The sequence below is a fragment of the Phoca vitulina genome, unplaced genomic scaffold, assembly GCF_004348235.1.
Source record: "Phoca vitulina isolate PV1807 unplaced genomic scaffold, GSC_HSeal_1.0 scaffold1, whole genome shotgun sequence".
In the NCBI taxonomy this organism is placed as follows: domain Eukaryota; kingdom Metazoa; phylum Chordata; class Mammalia; order Carnivora; family Phocidae; genus Phoca; species Phoca vitulina.
The window spans coordinates 35,177,264-35,198,383 of NW_022589704.1; the positions used below are offsets into that span (position 1 = coordinate 35,177,264).

Below are 21,120 nucleotides of genomic sequence, written 5' to 3' on the forward strand. Positions count from 1 at the left end.
CGGAGAGAGACTAGTGAGTAAAGGTGACGGGCTGCTGCCACCTCTGGTGAGTCAGCCCCATTCCGGCTCTCCAGCACGCAACTCAAGTAGAGGCCTTTTCGCCCCGGGCCCAGCTCTCCGACCCGCCGCGCCTGCGAGTCCGTCGGTCCCGCGGACCTTTTCTCTCCGGCTGGTGTTTCCGGGCGGATGGCATGCTGAGGGACGTGTCAGGCCACGGTTTCCAGGACTTGGAAGAGGGCGGGCGTGAGCAACCATGGCCTGGCAGAGTCTCCCGGTACCTCGGCTTGAGGGCGTTTCGCAGGAACAGTTCATGCAGCATCTCTACCCGCAGGTGAGGGCCTCCCTACCACTTGGGCGGCTCCGAACTGGTTTCTCGAGACCCAGGTTATGGGGGGGAGGCAGCGGGCGGCTGAAGATGGTTGGTTGGCTGGCTCTGTGGCTAGGGGAGAGGGCGCATGGGGGATGTCGAATGGATCATCTGTTAAGTTTTCCAGAGAGAACAGCTCCACGTTTCTGGGGAGCAGGGTGACAGCGGAGAGCTGAGTGCGAGAAACGGCTTGCCTAGTAAGCACTGCTCGCTGCGAAGAGTGGCCTTTCTGGGACTCTATTACGCTGTCTCCTTCCGTGACTGTGGCAACGAAGGGAGATTTCCCACTGCCACCCCATCTTGCATCGGGTTTCCTAAAGTTTAGAGGAGGTTTCACCGCCCCGCTGGTGGCGCAAAAGGTGCCTGTTAGTCTACTCGAGTTACTGGATTCAGAAGAGCAATTTTTCACTGCACTGAGCCAAAGGGGAAGCGATGGGAATCCCTCAGGAAACTTCCACCGGTCTTGGATTCTAACTAACCTGGGTTCTAATTCAGACGTTGGAAGCTCTTATATGTGTAATTCGAACCTTAGTTCTTTAAGAGAAAAACTCAAGAGGAAAATATTAAAGAGAAGTATTTTTACTTGCAGTGCTTTGTAGGGGAACCCATACTTCAGAGAAACTGAGACTAAGAGCCCAGCAGATAGTTAAAGAAAAAAATAACGGACAAGGTTATAGTTAGTATGCTTATGGTTCAACTCCTCTCTCCCCGCAATTTCACTTGATATTTACAAGGTGATCATAGAGCTACAGTTCTCAGTATTAAAGAAGCAGGAATGAAGTTTTTTCTTTTGGGAATTAGCAACCTACAGAGAGGATCTGAGCCTTCATTTATTTGTGGGTCTAGTGCTGGTTGGTTTGTTGTTGCACTCCCCACCCCCACCTCAGTATGTGTTAATATAAGATGTTTGCAGAGCACCACTGTGGAGATCCAATGTTGTATGTGGAAATGCTTTGTAAGATGCATGGCAGAGGGTATTTTGTAATGTAATCTTCCCAGGCAAGATATATAATATGTCACAGAGAAAGCATCACTAAGTTTCATAAACTGGAAAATTGCAAACAACACTCTGGTCACAATGTAATAAAATTAGAAATTAATGAAATTGGAAAACAAGATCTTTCTTTGGAAACACTAAAGAAAATCTATGAGGGGGCATAGGATTCATATTTTTAACATGTTTTAATAGTTAACAGTGTGATATAGGTGCATGAATAGATAGACCAGAGAAATAGAACCAAAAGTCTGGAGATCTACATATATTCAGAAGTAAATTTCCATTTATATGGAGATTTAGTATGTGATAAACACGGTATGTTAAGAATCACTGGGGCAAAGGAACTTTTTTTTTATTATTATGATGTTATGTTAATCACCATACATTACATCATTAGTTTTTGATGTAGTGTTCCATGATTCATTGTTTGCGTATAACACCCAGTGCTCCATTCAGTACGTGCCCTCTTTAATACCCATCACCAGGCTAACCCATCCTCCCACCCCCCTCCCCTCTAGAACCCTCAGTTTGTTTCTCAGAGTCCATCATCTCTCATGATACGTCTCCCCCTCTGATTCCCCCCATTCATTCTTCCCCTCCTGCTATCTTCTTCTTCTTCTTTTTTTTTTTTTAACATATAATGTATTATTTGCTTCAGAGGTACAGATCTGTGATTCAACAGTCTTGCACACTTCACAGCGCTCACCATAGCACATACCCTCCCCAATGTCTATCACCCAGCTACCCCATCCCTCCCACCTCCCACCACTCCAGCAACCCTCAGTTTGTTTCCTGAGATTAAGAATTCCTCATATCAGTGAGGTCATATGATACATGTCTTTCTCTGATTGACTTATTTCGCTCAGCATAATACCCTCCAGTTCCATCCACGTCGTTGCAAATGGCAAGATTTCATTCTTTTTGATGGCTGCATAATATTCCATTGTATATATGTATGTGTGTGTGTGTATATATATATACACACCACATTTTCTTTTAAATAAATGGTGCTGGGGCAATTGGATAGTCATTTAAAAAATGATAAAATTAGATTTATATCTGACACCATACACAAGAGTAATCTCTAAATGGATCAGAGACGCAAATATAAAGTGAAACTACACAGTACTAGAAGAAAACATAGGTAAATTCCTCTATAATGTAGGTCTGTGGAAGGGCTTTCTAACTATGACTGAAAATTCAGGTGTAGTAAAAGATTAAAATTTGAATACATAAAATACAAGCTGGGAAAAAAATATTGGCAACATGTTTCATAAAAGGGCCATAGAAGCCCATGTATTTAAGAACTTTTAAAAATTAAAGGGGTGGGGTGTGAAAGGCCGAAAGTCTGATAAAATGTGAGCAGTTGACCAAAAAAAAAAAAAAAAAAGATAAAATGACCTCTAAACATGAAATGGTGTTCAACTTTACTCATAAGAGAACCTCAAGCCAAACTGATATTCCATTTCTTATCTATCATTGGCAAAAAATCAGAAAGCTGATTTTTAAAAATACTACTGTTGGTGAGGCTGTGAAGGGACTGGCACTCTCACACTTTATGCCAAATGGTACAACTCTTGTGGGGGGGAATTTGGTATATCTAATGAAACTGTATATATGTTTACTTTATGATCCAGCAGTCCCACTTTTAGGAGTTTACTTTGAGGATTAGTGCAAATAACCTAAAAAAAAAAAAAAAAAACTATGGGCGCCTGGGTGGCTCAGTTGGTTAAGCGACTGCCTTCGGCTCAGGTCATGATCCTGGAGTCCCAGGATCGAGTCCCGCATCGGGCTCCCTGCTCGGCAGGGAGTCTGCTTCTCCCTCTGACCCTCCCCCGTCTCATGCTCTCTCTCTCTATCTCATTCTCTCTCTCAAATAAATAAATAAAATCTTAAAAAAAAAAAAAAAGACAGTGTGTAGAGTCCATGAAGTTCAACACATTTAAAAAAAAAACTATGCATAGGAGAGTGATTGATTAAATTGCTCATTTACACTGTGGTGTACAAAGCTGTAAAAAAGAATGAGAGGGGCGCCTGGGTGGCTTAGTCGTTAAGGGTCTGCCTTCGGCTCAGGTCATGATCTCAGGGTCCTGGGATCGAGCCCCACATCGGGCCCCACATCGGGCTCCCTGCTCAGGGGGAAGCCTGCTTCTCCCTCTCCCACTCCCCCTGCTTGTGTTCCCTCTCTCACTGTGTCTCTCTCTGTCAAATAAATAAATAAAATCTTTAAAAAACAACAACAACAAAAAAGAATGAGGAAGATAACCTGAACTGATAGCAGTGATTTCCAGGATATGTTTTGAAATTAAAAAAAAAATCAAATTACAAAAGAAAATACATAACATGCCACCTTTTTGTGAAAAAAAGAAGGGGAAATAAAGAAGTATATATGTTTTTGGTCTCTTTGGGGGGGGGGTGGAAAAAAGGAATGATAAGCCAGAAATGAGACTGGTTATCTATAGGGGATGAGTGAGTATGAGGTGAAAGAATGTGGCTGGGGTGACCTTTTTGTATAGTTTTGACTTTGGGGATCACATTAATGTTTTACATTCTAAAGTAATAGTAATAATAAAATTAATAAGGATGAGGATGATTAAAAAACCCAAAACTCAAATATAAAATATAAAAAAATAGTAAGTAAGGGGGAGGAAGATAAGTAACCCAAGTCACTTTTGAACACAGTACATATTGTATATCCTCAGTCTAAAGACAAAAACAACTATAAACAAATACTGAACTCTAGTTAATAGACTTGCTTTTTATAGTGATGTGACTTAGCAATTGTGAAAGTACTTACTTTGAATTTATTCAATTGATTAAACATTGAGGATAATAGGAACGAGGTTTCTCATTGTTAGGAGAAAGGAGTTACAAATATATAAACAAAAATTAAAATGAGTCTTGTGGTATAAGATCAGAATTGAGGTATCAGTATTAGAGGTATTATGGTTCGTTCATAGATACATCCATTAAGTGCGTGTGTGTGTGTGTGTGTGTGTGTGTGTGTGTATGTATGTGTATAGTATATACATATGCTTGGAGAGAGAGATAAATAGATATGGTATATACATATGTGGGGTGGGGGTGTGTGTGCGCATGCACACACGCGTATTTGGGAAAAGGGGGAATAAGTATACACAGACTTCCACATATTTCCTAGCCCTGTCCACTAAGAAGGCCTAGAAGTAATGATACCCCAATAGCAATGAACACACCTAACACCCAGATCATGGTTTTAAGTAACATACCCTTTAAAAGAAACCAGAGCTGCTTGAAGAAATGACTGTAGGGCTGGGATGGAAAGAGTATAAAAGGATTCTGGATTGTGTTTTCTTTGCTATGAAGTAAGGAAGTGTTCAGGTAAAAAGTCACAAGAGCCAGCTTGATTTGGATCCTACTGGCCAAATCTAAGATAATTTGAACATCAAAATTATATCAGTAGATTATAACCAAGTGAATAAAGTTAATGGAGATAAATAAATAAATTAGCTCATTTTGACATCAGAAAGCCAACTAATGTAGAAGATGATGGAGTTTTTAAAAATCATAATTTTTGCGTTCATCATAGCAATACTTAATTCAGGGAGGAATTACCAGTTGATCAAAATTAACATCACAAATAATAGGGCAAAATATCATGTGCTACCTGATGCGTTGCACTGAGAAGGACACAACATTGCTTCTTTGGTACATTCCTTCTAAAAATGCATAACCTGAATCTAATCATGAAGAAACATCAGATAAACTGAAATTGAAAGGCTTCCTACAAAATAACTGGCCTGTACTTTTCAAAAACATCGAGATCATGGAAGAAAAAGGCTGAGGAACTGTTCCAGATTAAGAGACATGGCAACTAAATGCAATGTGGCATCTCAGAAATGGGAAAACAAAACAAAACAAAACAAAAAGCAACTATAAGGGATATTATTAGGACAGTTAGCAAAATTTGGATATGGACTGTGAAGTCGTAGTATTATATCAGTGTTAAATGTAATTTTGATAATTATTCTGTGACTATGTAAGAAAATGTCTTTGTTCTCAGGAAATATACTCCAGTTTTTGGAGATAAAGGAGTATGATGTCAGCAATACCTTGAAGTAGTTAAGAAGAAAAAATTTAATTATTTTTAATAATATGTTCCTCTCTATACACAACATAGAGTGAGAACAAATGATAAAGTAAATGAGACAAATGTTAAATTAACAGTTGGTGAATCAGAGTAAAGGGTATATGGGAGTTCTTTGTTCTTGCAGCTTTTCCACAAGTTTGAAATAGTATCAAAATAAAAAGTTACAAACAATATTTGACTATAAAATACAAATTTTAATCATTTATATTTTTATCATAAATAACACTTGTGAAAATGCCTTTTTTTAAAGATTTATTTGTGAGAGAGCGCAAGTGTGAGGGTGAGGAGGGCAAAAGGAGAGAGAGAGTCTTGTGCAGACTTCCCGCTGAGTGCTGGAGCCCAGATGTGGGGCTCAATCCCATGACCCACGAGCTCATGACCTGAGCTGAAATCACGAGTCGGATGCTCAACCAACTGAGCCACCCAGGCACCCTGAAAATGCTTTAAATAATGTTCAGATTTCTTGTTCTCAGCTAGTAGTGGTACTGCTGTTTCATTTGGTTTATTTTCCTAATGTTAAAATTTTGTTCTATTACATTGATGCTCTTCCTGCTTTATAGCATGAATTGTCAAAGGTTTGAGTTTGAGCATCTTAGGATCAAGAATCATTTCTTAATTGTTTTTGTCCTTCTATTGCCAAATATAAGTCCAGATATATTGTTCATTTTCCCTAATTTTTTGTTGTATATTTTTCCCCACGTACAGAGAAAACCCCTAGTGTTGGAAGGAATTGATTTGGGGGCATGCACAAGCAAATGGACAGTGGATTACCTGAGCCAAGTTGGAGGGAGGAGAGAAGTGAAGATTCATGTTGCTGCAGTTGCCCAGATGGACTTCATTAGTAAGAACTTTGTATATAGGTATTTTCTTCTGAGGTTTACTCTGGAACTACAAATAACTTACTTTAAGCCTTGAAAATATTTTTGTGTTATTATACAAAGACCATATGGCATTTGATCTTTTGGCTACTTTGATACAGCCATGGAATAGCTTGCTAATTTTTAAAGAATAGCTTTTAAAAGACAAGAATTCTGAGTGTACACAGTTATATAAAAACATTTGCGAAGACCATTTTTTTCAAATAAGGTATATGCCTGATACCTTCTGGAGCTATGGAAGGAACTGGATTTCTGTAACTGGAGTTAGAGTACCTCTAACGTTGGGTGTGCTATACTCATTCAGTGCTTCATTAATTAGTTGATCCTACCTCATCAGTAATTGTTATCTAGAGTAATGAATTCTGAAGTTTTCCTTCATAACCTATTTTGATTTTTAATGCTCTTATTTTTAGAAGATTTTCTAATTTGTAATTATTGTGACAGAAGCGTAAGGCCATGTTTTCTTTTTCTGCTCTCTCCAGAAATAAAGGACAGGTAGTTGCTATGTTTGGTATAGTTTTTCATCAACTTGGATAGCTTTAAAAAAATCATACTAAATTTTCTCTTTTGACAAAATAACCTTAAATACTTTTAATTTCCCTTGTGGTTGTCACTTTATGCTTTGGGATATCTTAAAAGTAAGTAAGATAGTTAAAAGCTGTTGAGTGTCCAAACTTGAAAGTTTTAAATGTTGTAATCTTATAGATGTAATATGTTATTTATTCCCATGTTTCACTAAAAATGTTAAAAAACAAATATTTATATTCTGCACGTGCAGTTTCCAGCAAACTCAGTCTATTAAAAAACCATGTAGTTCACAAAAGACTGATTTTTAAAGAAAGATGGTTCTCACTGTTCCTTCCAGAGTTTAGAGATGAGTTAAACAGAGCTTCTAATGTCCAGAGCCATTCCTTTCTCATTAGAGTTTTCCAAGCTCATATAGCAGCTTGCCAAAGCATTTCTCAGTTTTTGATCCTTTGAATATTCACCATTATAGTTTTGGTTTTTAATAGGCCGTGAATTGAGTTTAATTGCCACAAGTTTTTCTAAGTGTAAGAACTTTTCATTTTTTATTAAATCAAAAAGGTGGATGAAAGTGCTGGAATGATGAACGTTTTTAAGCCGGCAGTTAATGATGTTTATTTTCCAGAGAGTCCAAAGCCATAACAAATGGGTATTGAAACTTCATCTTGAATTGGTTTGCTGTTTTGTCATGTTCCATAAACTTCTCAAAACTTGTTTTTGAATCACATACATTATGTAATAGTTCCTATCCCAGCTTTCTCCAGGCCTTTCACGAGAGCTACTAAAGAGTTGCAAGATTATTTTCTTAGTGCAAGAAAAAAATAGATGTAGTCATTTTTGGCAGTTACCAGGGAGCAGGAAAGAAGGGAGGCATCTAGGTCAGAAAGAGTCTAGAAAGGAAGAAATCCTACACACATATATCATTGTCATCACTTTAGTTTAAGGTTGCATTTCTGCTTATTAAATATTTGAAGAGCAATACATTTCCAGGTCTTAGCTTTTACTTCTTTCTTCTTGGTGGCTCTCAGTGTTCTTCCAGAATCAGGGTACTATGAGTGAGAGGAGTATTGTGTGGTGGAAGAATACTGTTGGTATTCTTCTGGTCATAGATTTAAAGAAGTAAATCAGTCTGACTCTTAATATAGCTTTATTTAACTGCTTCTGTCTATCACATCATCTAATTCCTTTCATCATCCTGCTCTTACTATTTATTATACTTTTATTAATCTTGATCTTGATTTTGCAAAGCAGCTTTTGCAAATGGGAAGCAGGACACTGAAGATTATTTTTTCTTTTTTTTAATGTTGGTAACCACTTTCATGCTGCTGAAGGGTACATTATCATTGTTGTTAACCCCACCATTTGTCCTTTACTGAGCACTTACTATATATCAAGTACTGTGCCATGCATCCTAGATTTAATTTAGAAAGCCTGTGAGGTAGTTTTGTTTTGTTTTGTTTTCAATAATTATACAATTGAGAAAATGGAGGCTTAAATACATTAAGTAACTTACCCAAGAACATATAGCTTGAAATAATGGAACCAAATTTATATCCAAATTTGCCTGACTCCACAGAACCCATGATCCTAACCCCTCTTTGATACTACCTCCCTTACTGGTCTGTTACCAGTCCAGACTGATGGAACTTAAATAGCAGATGTCCTTCTTTTTGAAACATGCATGGGATAGATGAAAACCTTGAGTCTAAGGAACTTCCTAATTCACACCTTGTTCCCCCCTCTCTCAGAAGCTCTGACAGGCACCACTATCTAAGGAAAAAGATTGCTGAGAGCACCCAAGTTCTGCTTCTCTGGATTGAGTTTGCTATTTGCTCTGTTCTTATAAAGGTCTTGAAACACTTCTGAGTTTTCCCTAGTAAAAAGATAAGCCTAGGCAACTGCACCAATTACAGGGGTAGCTCTGTACCTGAGAGGCTTCCATATTTTCCCCAAACTCTTCAAAGTTGCTTTGGTAGGAATGAAGGGTCTATGGTGAGGTCAGAGATGGAAAACATTGCATAGGAGGATGCCAAGTAAATTTGTTGATATAATTAACTAGAAACTGTAGTAGCAAATTGGTCTGAGCAGATGGCAGACTCCTTTCTTCTCTCTTGCAGTGCTCACTCTTATACATAATCATCAGCAATGTCCTCAAGTTCAGATTGACATTCATGCCCACAGGACCTATTAGTCCATAATCTGGCATCAGATTCACTTAGCTTTACAAAAGGATACAAGGCAGGAAACCACATTCTAGCAGTATAGTATCAGTGGGAGTCCTTGTACCAATCCAGGAGCCATTTTTTGGTTCACCAAGTGACAGCTTAATTGCAAGGGAACAAGAAAGACTATAAAGATGGGTACAGAAACACCTTAGCTAAATGAAGCCACATAGTCCACAGAAACCAGTGACATGAAATGGCCCATGAATTTAGCATCTAGGTTCCTCCAAGGGGCAAACTCAATTACAAGAGTTACACCACACACAGGGAAGCCATATCTTTTGCTTCTTAACAAATATTTATAATCCACTCATCAGCCTTTCAGTCCAGACATAGTTCATCAATTAGGGGTCATTTTTTACAATAAACAATGTTAACTGATATCACAGGTGACCTTCCACATTTATCTTTACCCAGTAGGTTTCTACAAAAGCACTGCTAGGAAAAGGTAAGCCCAAGGTCATCTTATAGAGAAGGAGAAAGGGTTTTTGCTAACCCTTTCTCCCCATTTCCTCAGTACAGATTTAAAGTGGAAAGATATTTGGTGGTAAGAGTGAAAAGACTAAAAGAAAAAAAGGGGAGAAAAGACTACTACTCTTAATCAGAGGTTTGGAGGCTGGAGTGCAATGGGGGTTGGGTGGAGAGGCTTTGACCCAGATGCTTTTGAGGACTTCATTGTCTTGATGTTACTGTTATCATCTTCATGTAGGGATCAGTACTTTTGCTTCTAGACTGGTGAAGGGACAGGATGGGACCCAGAGAAATGGTAGCCCTCCAGGCTCAATAGTGAGATAAAAGGAAACGAACTGCTTTTGTGATGTTCAGCCCTTTTACCACAAGGGAAGGAGATAGCCATTTGAACAGAAATGTTGAAGAAGAATAAAACTTGGTCACTTCCCTGAATTCTCCTTGAGGTATTCCTCAGAAGCCTTAAAATGACAGAGTGGTGAAGGAGATTGAGAGCAGTGTTGTGGGCTTCTATTTTCTGTGGTAGTTCCAGAAGGCAGGAAGATCAGTGAGAGAGTGAAGGACTTGATCTTACTGGACCATTTACCTACTATCTCTTCCAAAGTAGCACTTAGTAGTTTGTCCCATTTCTCAGTCACAAGACTTGTTTTGCCATGACACTTGAAGTAGCACATTTGAAAGTTTGTGTATATCCAGAGGTAACCAGATACCATAGAAACATTTTTCGAACAGTAACTTGGAATAGGAGGGTATTGACATAAGAAGGATTCATCTGTCCCATAGATTTAGAAGTCTTTAATTTTTGAAATTATAATTTTAGACAATCTAGGTCAAATAAGCATACTGCTAAATGAATTTTGAAAATTTAAAATTCCACATAATAGATTATAATAAAATTATGGCTATCGTAAAACAGAAGAGCATATACAACTCCAACAAGCCTATATATAGTGATAAGGGTATTACTAGTTGACTTATTGAGTCCAAGGCTTCTTTGTCTTTATTTCAGAACTTTACCTTTTGATAAGTTGGTTCAGAGGGCAGCTGAAGAAAAGCATGAAGAATTCTTTATTTCAGAGGTAACTGCTTTGAACATATTTTCTTTAGAAAGCATTAATATGTATATACTAGGTGAATTTTCTTATACAAGAATATTAGATATACAAGAGCTGTGGTCTTCTCTGATAGCTGTTTTTAAGGTTTGGTTGTGTGTGCCAGTAGATCTAGTTTTGCTATTTATTAGATCTCAAACCTTGGCCAAATTATTTTTCTGTACCTCAGTCTACTCATCTATAAAATAGGAACAATAACAGTACCTGTTTGATAAGGTTTTTGTGACAGTTAACTAAATAAAATCTGTAGAGTACTTAGCACAATGCCTGACATGTGGAAACTACTTACTAAATGTTAGCGATTAATGATAACTTTCTTTGAAAATGCTTTGGTCTGGGGCGCCTGGGTGGCTCAGTCGGTTAAACGGCTGCCTTCAGCTCAGGTCATGATCCCAGGGTCCTGGGATCGAGCCCCGCATCTGGCTCCCTGCTCGGTGGGGAGCCTGCTTCTCCCTCTCCCTCAGCTGCTCCCCCTGCTTGTGCTCGCTCTCTCTCAAAAAAAAAAAAAAAAAAAGAAAAGAAAATGCTTTGGTCTGATATTCAGTTCAAATGCTGAAGGAGAACTTTATTTTCATATCTTATTGACTGTTAGACTATTTCTATATTTTATTATTGTTATTATCAATGTGATTTCTGTTGTATTTGCTATAACATTTGTTCAGGATTAAATGCAGAAGAATTCTACTTATTTACATTATAATTCAGTTTTAATTCAATTTAAATATCTTGAGATAAAGCATTGAGGCTTATATATAAATACATTTTTTTAAAATTCACGGTTATCTCAAAAGCACATTTTAAAAATAAACTGCTTTTTAAGCTTTGAATAAAGCTGTTGTCTGCATTTGAGCCAGCCAGGCTGGTGGCCAGTTTGGTAGTGACAAGTGCTGCCTGCTCACAGTTGTTTCAACAGGTAGTGGTCACATCACATTACCACCAGGATCCCTCCAAACTCTGCAGGTCTGTGATTCTGTGGTGTGATAAGATTGTCTACTAAAACTGATTCCATTAACTATACCTGAACTAACAGTGTATATTCATCTTATTTATATACTTTCCATAATCTTTAGACGTAAATCCTTTATGTTGTCTCTATTTCTTTTACTTCACTTGACATTTCATGGCTATTTACATTTGTGCTGCTCATTACCCTTGGACAGGAAAGTTTCAAAGGGCAACTGACTATACATGTATATTTACATCTTAAAATTATGGAAAGTGTTTCAGTCTTTCAGGAAGCAGGTGCTAAGATGGAATTAGGAGTACAAATAGGTTTACTGGGGAGTAATACCCCTGAAAGGAAAGAGAAGGATTGAGTAGGGGGAAGCCATCAGACAGTGACCTAGATCTGACGGACTCTGCCAGCTCACTGTGGAACTCCTGAGCAAAGACTGCCTGTTAGAGGAGTCCTGTGTGGGTTGGCAATGTCTGAGCCTTTTACTGTCTTGCTCAGTCATTGGTTGGGGCTACCCCAAGAAGAGCATGACCTTGAAAGGCTGAGGTAGACCTGAAAGAATTAATGGCTGGCAGCCATAAGTTAATCGCACTCTATGCAACTAGCAATGAATTCTTTCTTAAAGGGGTTCTGAGCGGTGCACCTCTGTGTCTGCCCATGAATTTTTTTTCCAATCCTGAAACATTAGAACTGGTAGAAAACTCTTAGAATTTTGAAGAGCATACTTTGAAACCTATTTAGCCAATAATAAATTTATAGAAATTATCTGGTATTACTTAAAAATGTAAAAACACTGGATCTGAGAGTAGAGTTAAATTTTTGGTCATAGATTTATAATACGTTGTTAAGGTAAATAACATGGATTTTTGAATTTTGTGTTACAGTGGTCAGTGTAGGTATAAAAGAGGCAGAATTCCTGAGTTGGATTGCCCTTGTGCTTGACCCAGTATCTCAGTTCTCTAATTCTTAGAGGAAATGCAGGCAACAGTAGTGTTTTATAGTTCAAACAGTTCTCTCTTATAGCTACTCAGTGAAGGGTAATTGGCAGTTTTTTTTAAGTATCAACATGAATTTACTACTCTAAAATGACATTTTTTTTTTTTTTGAAATGACATATTTCTAACTCATACATGAGCTGACTTTAAAGGATTTGGCTTGAGAATTTATATGACCAGTGGTAGGCTTAACTTGATAAAATGCAGTGTTCCAGATTTTTAAAAAATGTATTACTGAAATTTTAATTATCATATTTATCTCCTATTCTACATTTGCATTATATTAAGTTTGTTATTGGCCTCAACAATACCTTGAGATCATGTGTGTTATACAAATGAGAATTCTTTTAAGTCTTATTGTTAAGAGTCTAAATAACTTAAAGTCTGAATTAAGCATTGTGTTTTAGATAGAGTAGATATGTGTTGCCTTTCATATTTATATAATATTTTGTGGATCCAGTCATTATTACAAGCAGCCTAATAAAGACATTTCTTCATATGGCCACCAGAGAGCATTAGTAGAAAGGGTAAGAAAACGGAACTGTTTCAAAAACAACTGAGTTAGATTTTACAACTCATTTCCTTCCATCTTTCTTTTCTATTATTTTTACATGAATATTTATGTTACTTTTCTTTGGGGTGTTTAAGGATGAGAAGTACTACTTACGGTCACTTGGGGAAGACCCTAGAAAGGTAAGAATTCTGAATGTAAAACAAAGGCTTAAAACCTAATGGATGTATATATTTTAAATTGGCACTGTAGTTTTTATACTTATTGCCTGACATATGACCTGTTTCATCTTTTTCCCATTCTTTTCTCAATGATTTCTGCCCTTGAATAAGAAGTAAAATTATTAGGGGTGCCTGGGTGGCTCAGTCGGCTAAGTGGCCACTCTTGATTTCGGCTCAGGTTATGATCTCAGGGTCCTGGGATCAAGCCCCGAGTCAGGCTCTGCACTCAAGCAGGGAGTCTGCTTGAGGATTTTCTCTCTCTCCCTCTGCCCCTCCCCTGCTTGCATGCACATGCTCTCTCTCTCTACAATAAATAAATGAATCTTTAAAAGAAAAAAAGAAGTAAAATTATTAAAAGTTGATTAGTTTTTAAGTAGGACCATAGTATCTTAGTGTTTAAAGTCACTCCTCTAATCTCTACACAATTAAAAAATCCTTTCTACTATATTTTACAGATGGCCATTCAGCTCATAAAATATAATCTAAAATAATTATTAAAATACTGAATAATTCACTAATACAAGCTTTGACATGTATTCAGAGTCAAATTAGTATGGCTGCATTGTTAAGGAATGGTCCCTAAAATGATAAAGATTCTGTTTTTTCCTTTTCTGTCCCCATTTAGTTCTTTGACTTCTTTTAGTCTCTTCCCTCAGTAAAACCCATAGGTTTTACATAGTTGATAATGGTCAAATTGTTGACTCCTAAATTTTAAATACTTACTATTGGAGTAGATGGCAATTGTATGATTGTTGTCTAAATAGGAAGAACCTATTAATGAAGCATATTAAGCTTAACCGTACTGATATTGTTGAATCTGCAGTCTGTTACATAGTCTGTTATTCCTTCATTTGAAAGCTCATGTGTTGACTGTCATCACTTAGTAGTATTTTAAAGCAATGAACAGTTTTACCCCATTCCTCCTTAATATCATGGGCTCTGATGGCAGCCTGAGGTAAAACAAGCATTATACAAATATTGCATTATTAAAACTCTTACCATGTTTCTCTCAATGCAGGATGTTGCAGATATCAGAAAGCAGTTTCCTTTACTGGAAGGAGATATTAAGTTTCCAAAATTTTTCAAAGAGGAGCAGTTCTTTTCCAGTGTTTTTCGAATTAGCTCACCAGGATTACAACTTTGGACCCACTATGATGTATGCTACATAAATGAGAAATCTGAAGCTACAGTAAATATTTAGCATTTATAGACATAACATTTACAGTTTCAACTTTCTGTAGACTACCCTAAAGATCTTGGAGACATAATTTGCTGAAACGTGAGATTTGAAAACAGGGTGCTCTGCAAGTTGGTGATACGGGAATAAATTATTTAACTAATGCTATAGCCTAGTTAGTTTCTCACATTTGCATTTCTCTGTGGTGGTGTTCTTGATTCGTTATATTGTGTGTGTGTGTGTGTGTGTGTGTGTGTGTGTGTGTGTGAAGTTTTATGAAGTGGTTTTTAATATGTGAAAAATGGCCACCAGATGAGGGGGAAAGTTGTACAAGTGGAAAAAGCAATAAGGTTGTGACAATGAGGATGTGGAAATGATACACATGACTAGATGGAACTGTTATTCAAGAGAAAGGCAGAAGTTTGTGGAGAGCCATTTCCAGTTATAAGAATTTGGGGATTTCTGAAGGTCTTAGATTATACATCCCTTGAGAATGTGAAATGTCCACTGTATTTGTTGAGCACCAAGATGTATAGAATATTGTCCCTGATCATTTACTCTATGGTATTACAATTTTACTTGCTTAAATATATGCATATAAATATTTTAAACACATTAAGAGTATTGTATATGGTTTGGTGTTGGGTGGAGAAATTTAGGATGCTAAAGCAATACCTAATAGGTTTCTAAAGATAATTTTTTAAAAAGCTCTAAATCAAGCTATATTAAGTTTTATAAGTGTGTTATAATTCAGCTGAGGGCCGCTTGGGAGGATTTTAACATCATAACTCTAATTAAATGAGATAGACATAAATTCTTAGTATATTTTTTAAAAGTTTTGCATAAATGATATGGTGAAAAAATGATGTGGTGACTTAAATATATTTTTAATTGTATTATGTGACTATTTTAAATTTTAACTAGTATCACTATCTAGATTTAGAATAGAATTCCAACAGCTTTTCTTACATTAAAAATAAGTCAAAGGAATGCCTGTTACATAGTTAAGGTTTACATAAGAAAAGGGTTAGTAATGAAAGGAAGAATGCTTAGGTAGAAGCGATATGTAAATAATTATGAATATATCTTGCTTAGTATAGATTTTAATTCCTTGGCTGAGAATTACGTAGCTCTGCCTTTTAACATTTTCCGCAAAGTGTACCCTTGTGTATGCAGTAGTAGTCAAGATTACTCCATTAATAAGTACATTTAAGAAAATCTGGAAAGAAAGAATTTGGAAATCAAGATGCCTGTAACTAAATTATGGTTGGCCGTATATATTAAAAGAGTTTAGTGATGGTTGATTACAGCAGTACCTTGTGTTTTCCCAGCACTTAATTCTTCTAAGTGCTTTCAATCTGCTGCCTAATGTTGGCCATACAGCATTCCATGACAGATAAGGAAGTACTAACAAGGAGAGCCTCAAATAAGTATAACTACCCTCCCTGTCATACTGGTGGGGCAAGGGCAGATAGTTCTCCGATTTCCTAATGGCTTGCCAGTCCTTCAGGAATGTCTTTAATAAAGGCACAGTTTCATTTACAATACAAATGTTTGCACTGTTAGCATATTACTATAAATGTTTTAGATAATGTGAGTCAAGTCTTACTAAAGGATAGGATTTACATTTAACTGTTTGGAATATACCATTGGTTCTGTTCATTTAAATTTTAGATATTGCTTATCCATAAGTTCTTATTGGCCTTCAGGTAATGGATAACTTCTTAATACAAGTGACAGGAAAAAAGCGTGTTGTACTATTCAGTCCTCGAGATGCCCAGTATTTATATTTATCAGGTACTTTTTTTTTTTTTTAAGTTTATATTTCAAAAGTCTAGTCTATTCAGTTACTCTTCTTAGGAAACCTCTTTATTTTCATAGAAAAACATCTTAGGGCCTCTTTCTAATTATGATGTATTTGTGTTCTCCACATGTATATATGTAATGATAGGCTATATGAACAATGAAATTTTCAGATTTTCTTAATTATATTACATGGATGTCAATAGTCATAAAGGGTGGATCATTGAAAATTGTCTTAGGTTTCAGGAGAATAGTAATTGTTCTTACAGTGTGGATATAATAAATAATGGTACAGAAAAGAAAAATTTTCAAGTTTATATTTGTGATTACCTTTTAAGAAATGCTAACTTTGCTTAATCTATATTATCCTTTTTTGGAACTTTTCAGGTACTAAATCAGAAGTACTGGATATAGATAACCCAGACTTAGCTAAATATCCACTGTTTTCCAAGGCTAGAAGGTATGAATGTTCCCTTAAAGCTGGAGATGTATTATTCATTCCTGGTAAGATTTCTAGACCTCAGTCATTTCCTGTTTATAAAATCTGTACTCTGTCACTCATCCATTATGTGATTTTTTTAGTACAAATGTATGTTTGTTATATGTATTCTGTCCTATACAAGTTGATTTTTATACAACTGTGTATGTGTGTTTAAAGTATGCTTAAGCAAATTCTTATAAAATTAACGATCTTGCTTTTCAAAGGCAATCTATATAACATTATACTCTTATTTTATTAAATGACATCAAACAAGATACTTTGTATCTGGGAAAAGATTATACCTGGTTCTTTTTAACCCTTTCTAAAATATTTGCATATTGGGACACCTGGGTGGCACCGTGGGCTAAGCATCCGACTCTGTTTGGCTCAGGTCCTGATCTCAGGGTTGTAAGATGGAGCCCCATGTCAGGCTCTGCACTCAGCGCAGAGTCTGCTTAAGACTCTCTCCCTCTCTCTCTGTCCCTCCCCCACCCCCGTCTCTCTAAAATACGTAAATCTTTAAAAAAAAAAAAAAAATACTGCATATTTTAGAACTATGTCACTTAAGTATTTACCAAGAAATGGTAAATATATTTCAAAGTCAAAACAGATCAGAGATTTTATTAAATATCAAATTGTTATAATCTCAACACCTGTGATGTCTTTTGTGTGCATTCTTTTTTTCTTTTTTTTTTTTTTTAAGATTTTTATTTATTTGACAGAGAGAGACACAGCGATAGAGGGAACACAAGCATGGGGAGTGGGAGAGGGAGAAGCAGGCTTCCCACTGAGCAGGGAGCCCGATGCGGGGCTCGATCCCAGGATCCTGAGATCATGACCTGAGCCGAAGGCAGACGCTTAATGACTGAGCCACCCAGGCGCCCCGTGTGCATTATTTTCTATGGTCTGAATTAGTGTCACTTAATTTCTTTGTACAATAAATAGGGCATTAGTTGTTAGTAATTAGTGATACATTTAACATCTGTAATTATTCAGAAGTGAATACCTTAAGATTATAAAAATCATAATTAAGATTAAAGGAGTGCATTAACAAATTCTGTTTGTATAGTTTATTTTTCATATTTAAGTTAATATATTTTTAATCATTAATACCTCTTTTTGGGGGCACCTGGGTGGCTCAGATGGTTAAGCATCTGCCTCCAGCTTAGGTCATGATCTCAGAGTCCTGGGATCTGTTGGCCTCCCAGCTCAGTGGGGAGTCTGCTTCTCCCTCTCCCTCGGCCTCTCCCCCGCTGCTTGTGCTCTGTCTCTCAAATGAATAAATAAAATCTTTAAAAAAAAAATACCTCTTTTTCAGTGACAGAATTAAGTAAAAAAGTATTAATAAAAATATGATGATCTTATTTGGGGCTACATTATAAATCGCTTGAGGATAAGGAACCATGTTTTGGCAATCTTTGTATTCCCCAAGGGGCCTGATACAATGTCCTTAACATAATTGATTATCTATAAAAATTTGATACATTAACTTCTTATGTTCTTTGTAAACAACCAGCACACTAGTGTTTAAATCCATTGCTATTATTTAAATTTTTTGGTTTTGTATCTTTGAGACTGGTTAAGAGCTATGCAGTTTTCTCTTATTCTGTATACAACTTAAGGAAAAAAAAAAGCGAGCCAGAAATACTTAACATTTGCATATATTTTGAAATAAAAGCAAAACCCCCATCTTTGCATTTAAATTTAACAGAATGGTTAGCTTTTTTCCTGTTATATTGAATAAGGAAAAAGATTCTGAAAGAAAGAGTAGTTAAGATTAAATCCATGTTTGAAACTAGTTTTGCAAATCAAAATATTTTAAGCTTTTGTTTTTCCTAGAGCACTCTTAGAATCAGTTTGTTTCTAAAATTTAGCATCTTGTAAATCTTACTTTCTCCCATTCACAAGATTAAACATTTTTTGACGTGACTAGTATTTTTTTTTTTTTAAGATTTTATTTATTTGAGAGAGAGTAGTGGCAGGGGTGGGGGAGGAGCAGAGGGGGAGAAGCAGACTCCCCGCTGAGCAGGGAGTCCCACTCGGGGCTCCATCCCAGGACCCTGAGATCATGACTTGAGCTGAAGGCAGACCAGACGCTTAACCGACTGAACGACCCAGGTGCACCATTTACATGACTAGTATTTCGTCTTGGTTATATTGTGATGTTGCTTTCATATTCCTATAGCACCTATAGTTTGAAAACATTCAGACTCAACTGAAAACAAAGAAACGTTCTAGAGGAAGTGAAAAATTAATTAGCTATATCATATGATAAAGTTTATTCATCTTCTCTACCACCAAAATATTTGCTTTAGTTTTATATACTTATTGTACAGGAGCTGAAAGAAATATAAGACATTTATAAATGCATTACAAAAAGAAGTATAAAACTAAGCAGGCTACAATGAATGCAAATTTAAGCAAGTTAGAAAACCAAATGCAGCTTGAATAGGAAGTCTTTGAGAACAAAAGTACTGTGCTGAGGCAGAAAAGGTCAGAGATACTCCTCAAATGATTGAAATGTTCTGTGTATAAAAAATAAACACTTTTAATGTGGTTGTATGACTCAGAAAGTGTAAACAAGTAACAGAAAACATAGCCCCAAATTACAGAACTACAAAACAAATATAACTTTATTATGTCTTTCAAGTTAAAAGGGAAAATTGCTATTTCCAAAGGTTTTAAAAGTAGGGTTGTGTTACTGACACTTTAAATTGGTTGGCAATTCATAAAAGTTAAAATGATTCTGTTAAAAGCTGGGAGTGTGCTAACGAAGGGATCTAGTTACAAGAATTTCTTACACTGGCTATATGCAATTTGTGATATTTCACTGACATTTTGGTTTTTTTTTTTTACTCTAGGTTTTATTTTTAACTTTTTTTTTTCCTTAAACTTTCTCCAGCTTTATGGTTCCATAACGTAATTTCTGAAGAGTTTGGAGTGGGAGTGAATATCTTTTGGAAGCACCTTCCATCTGAATGCTATGATAAAACAGATACCTATGGAAACAAAGATCCTACAGCAGCATCAAGAGCTGCACAAATTTTGGACAGAGCTTTAAAAACACTGGCTGAATTACCAGAGGAATACAGGGACTTCTATGCACGGCGAATGGTCTTACACATTCAAGATAAAGCCTATAGCAAAAACTTTGAGTAAATAATGAAGTGAATGCAATGAATATAAACTTTTAAATACAATTCAGCTCAAATACTGGAAAAATATAACCACATATAAATTATTTTTTAAAAGATTCATTCTTTGTTAAAATAGGAAAGAAAACCTCAGATTTATAGATTAAATAAATATGAATTGGTGTTTATATGGTTTCTATTTAATACAGATTGTTATGGTTGAAAGACTGCTGTACTGGGTGGGACCACTCTAGCTTTCAGATGCAAATAACTAAAAATCCAACTTAAAAGGACTTAATAAAATGTATTGAATCATTATCATGAAGTCTGCTGATAGAACAGGCTTTAGTATTTCTGATCCAGTGATTCAGTAGTGTCACCAAGAGGCTCTAGGGTTTTTTTCTCCCATTTTCAACTGCGGCATTGGCATCATCCTAAGGCTGGCTACCCTCGTGGTCATGGGATGTTTGCCAATAGCGGTTTGAGCCATGTGCATCTTCATTTACATGCAGTGGAGGAGTCAGGCTGGATTCCAAGGGCCTTCTCTTAATATGCAAAAGCTTTCCCAGGATTTGCCACCAAATCCTTGGGTCTCATTGATTTAAAGTAGCTTAGACCTGTCCGTCCCTGAGGCAGTCACTGGGAAAGGGTATGGAATAACCCTTAGGCCAGTTGGGTCTCCTGGAGTTTAGAATCCTCTTCCTCTGAGGCACATTGGGTATATATGGGGACAGCATGGATAATTTTTTAAAATCAGGATTCAGATTAGGAAAAATGGTGAGCAACCAACAATATCTACTACATTTATCTTTTGAGCTTTTTATTTTTAAAGATTTTATTCATTTATTTGATGGAGAGAGAGCTAGCACAAGCAGGGGGAGCGGCAGGCAGAGGGAGAAGCAGGCTCCCCGCTGAGCAGAGAGCCTGACATGGGGCTCCATCCCAGGACCCTGGGATCATGACCTGAGCCGAAGTCAGACACCTAACTGACTGAGCCACCCAGGCACCCCCTTTTGAGCTTTTTTTTTTTTTAAAGATTTTATCTATTTATTTGAGACAGAATGAGAGAGAGAGAGAGCACATGAGAGTGGGGAGGGTCAGAGGGAGAAGCAGGCTCCCTGCCAAGCAGGGAGCCCGATGCGGGA

The 21,120-nt window shown here is 36.7% G+C and overlaps 1 protein-coding gene across 2 annotated transcripts; it reads left to right on the forward strand.

The window, feature by feature from the left end:
• The first annotated feature begins 54 nt into the window (after positions 1-54).
• On the forward strand, positions 55-20,830 carry TYW5 (tRNA-yW synthesizing protein 5). 2 transcript variants are annotated; one of them, XM_032405258.1, is made up of 8 exons: positions 55-331; positions 6,199-6,353; positions 10,596-10,665; positions 13,297-13,341; positions 14,399-14,536; positions 16,267-16,354; positions 16,748-16,864; positions 19,744-20,830. In XM_032405258.1, exons 1-8 carry the CDS (start codon positions 254-256, stop codon positions 19,998-20,000), a joined length of 948 nt encoding a protein of 315 aa, XP_032261149.1. In that variant the 5' UTR covers positions 55-253; the 3' UTR covers positions 20,001-20,830. The 2 variants fall into 2 exon arrangements, with proteins under 2 accessions (XP_032261149.1, XP_032261157.1); XM_032405266.1 differs by lacking the exon at positions 13,297-13,341.
• Positions 20,831-21,120: the final 290 nt, after the last annotated feature.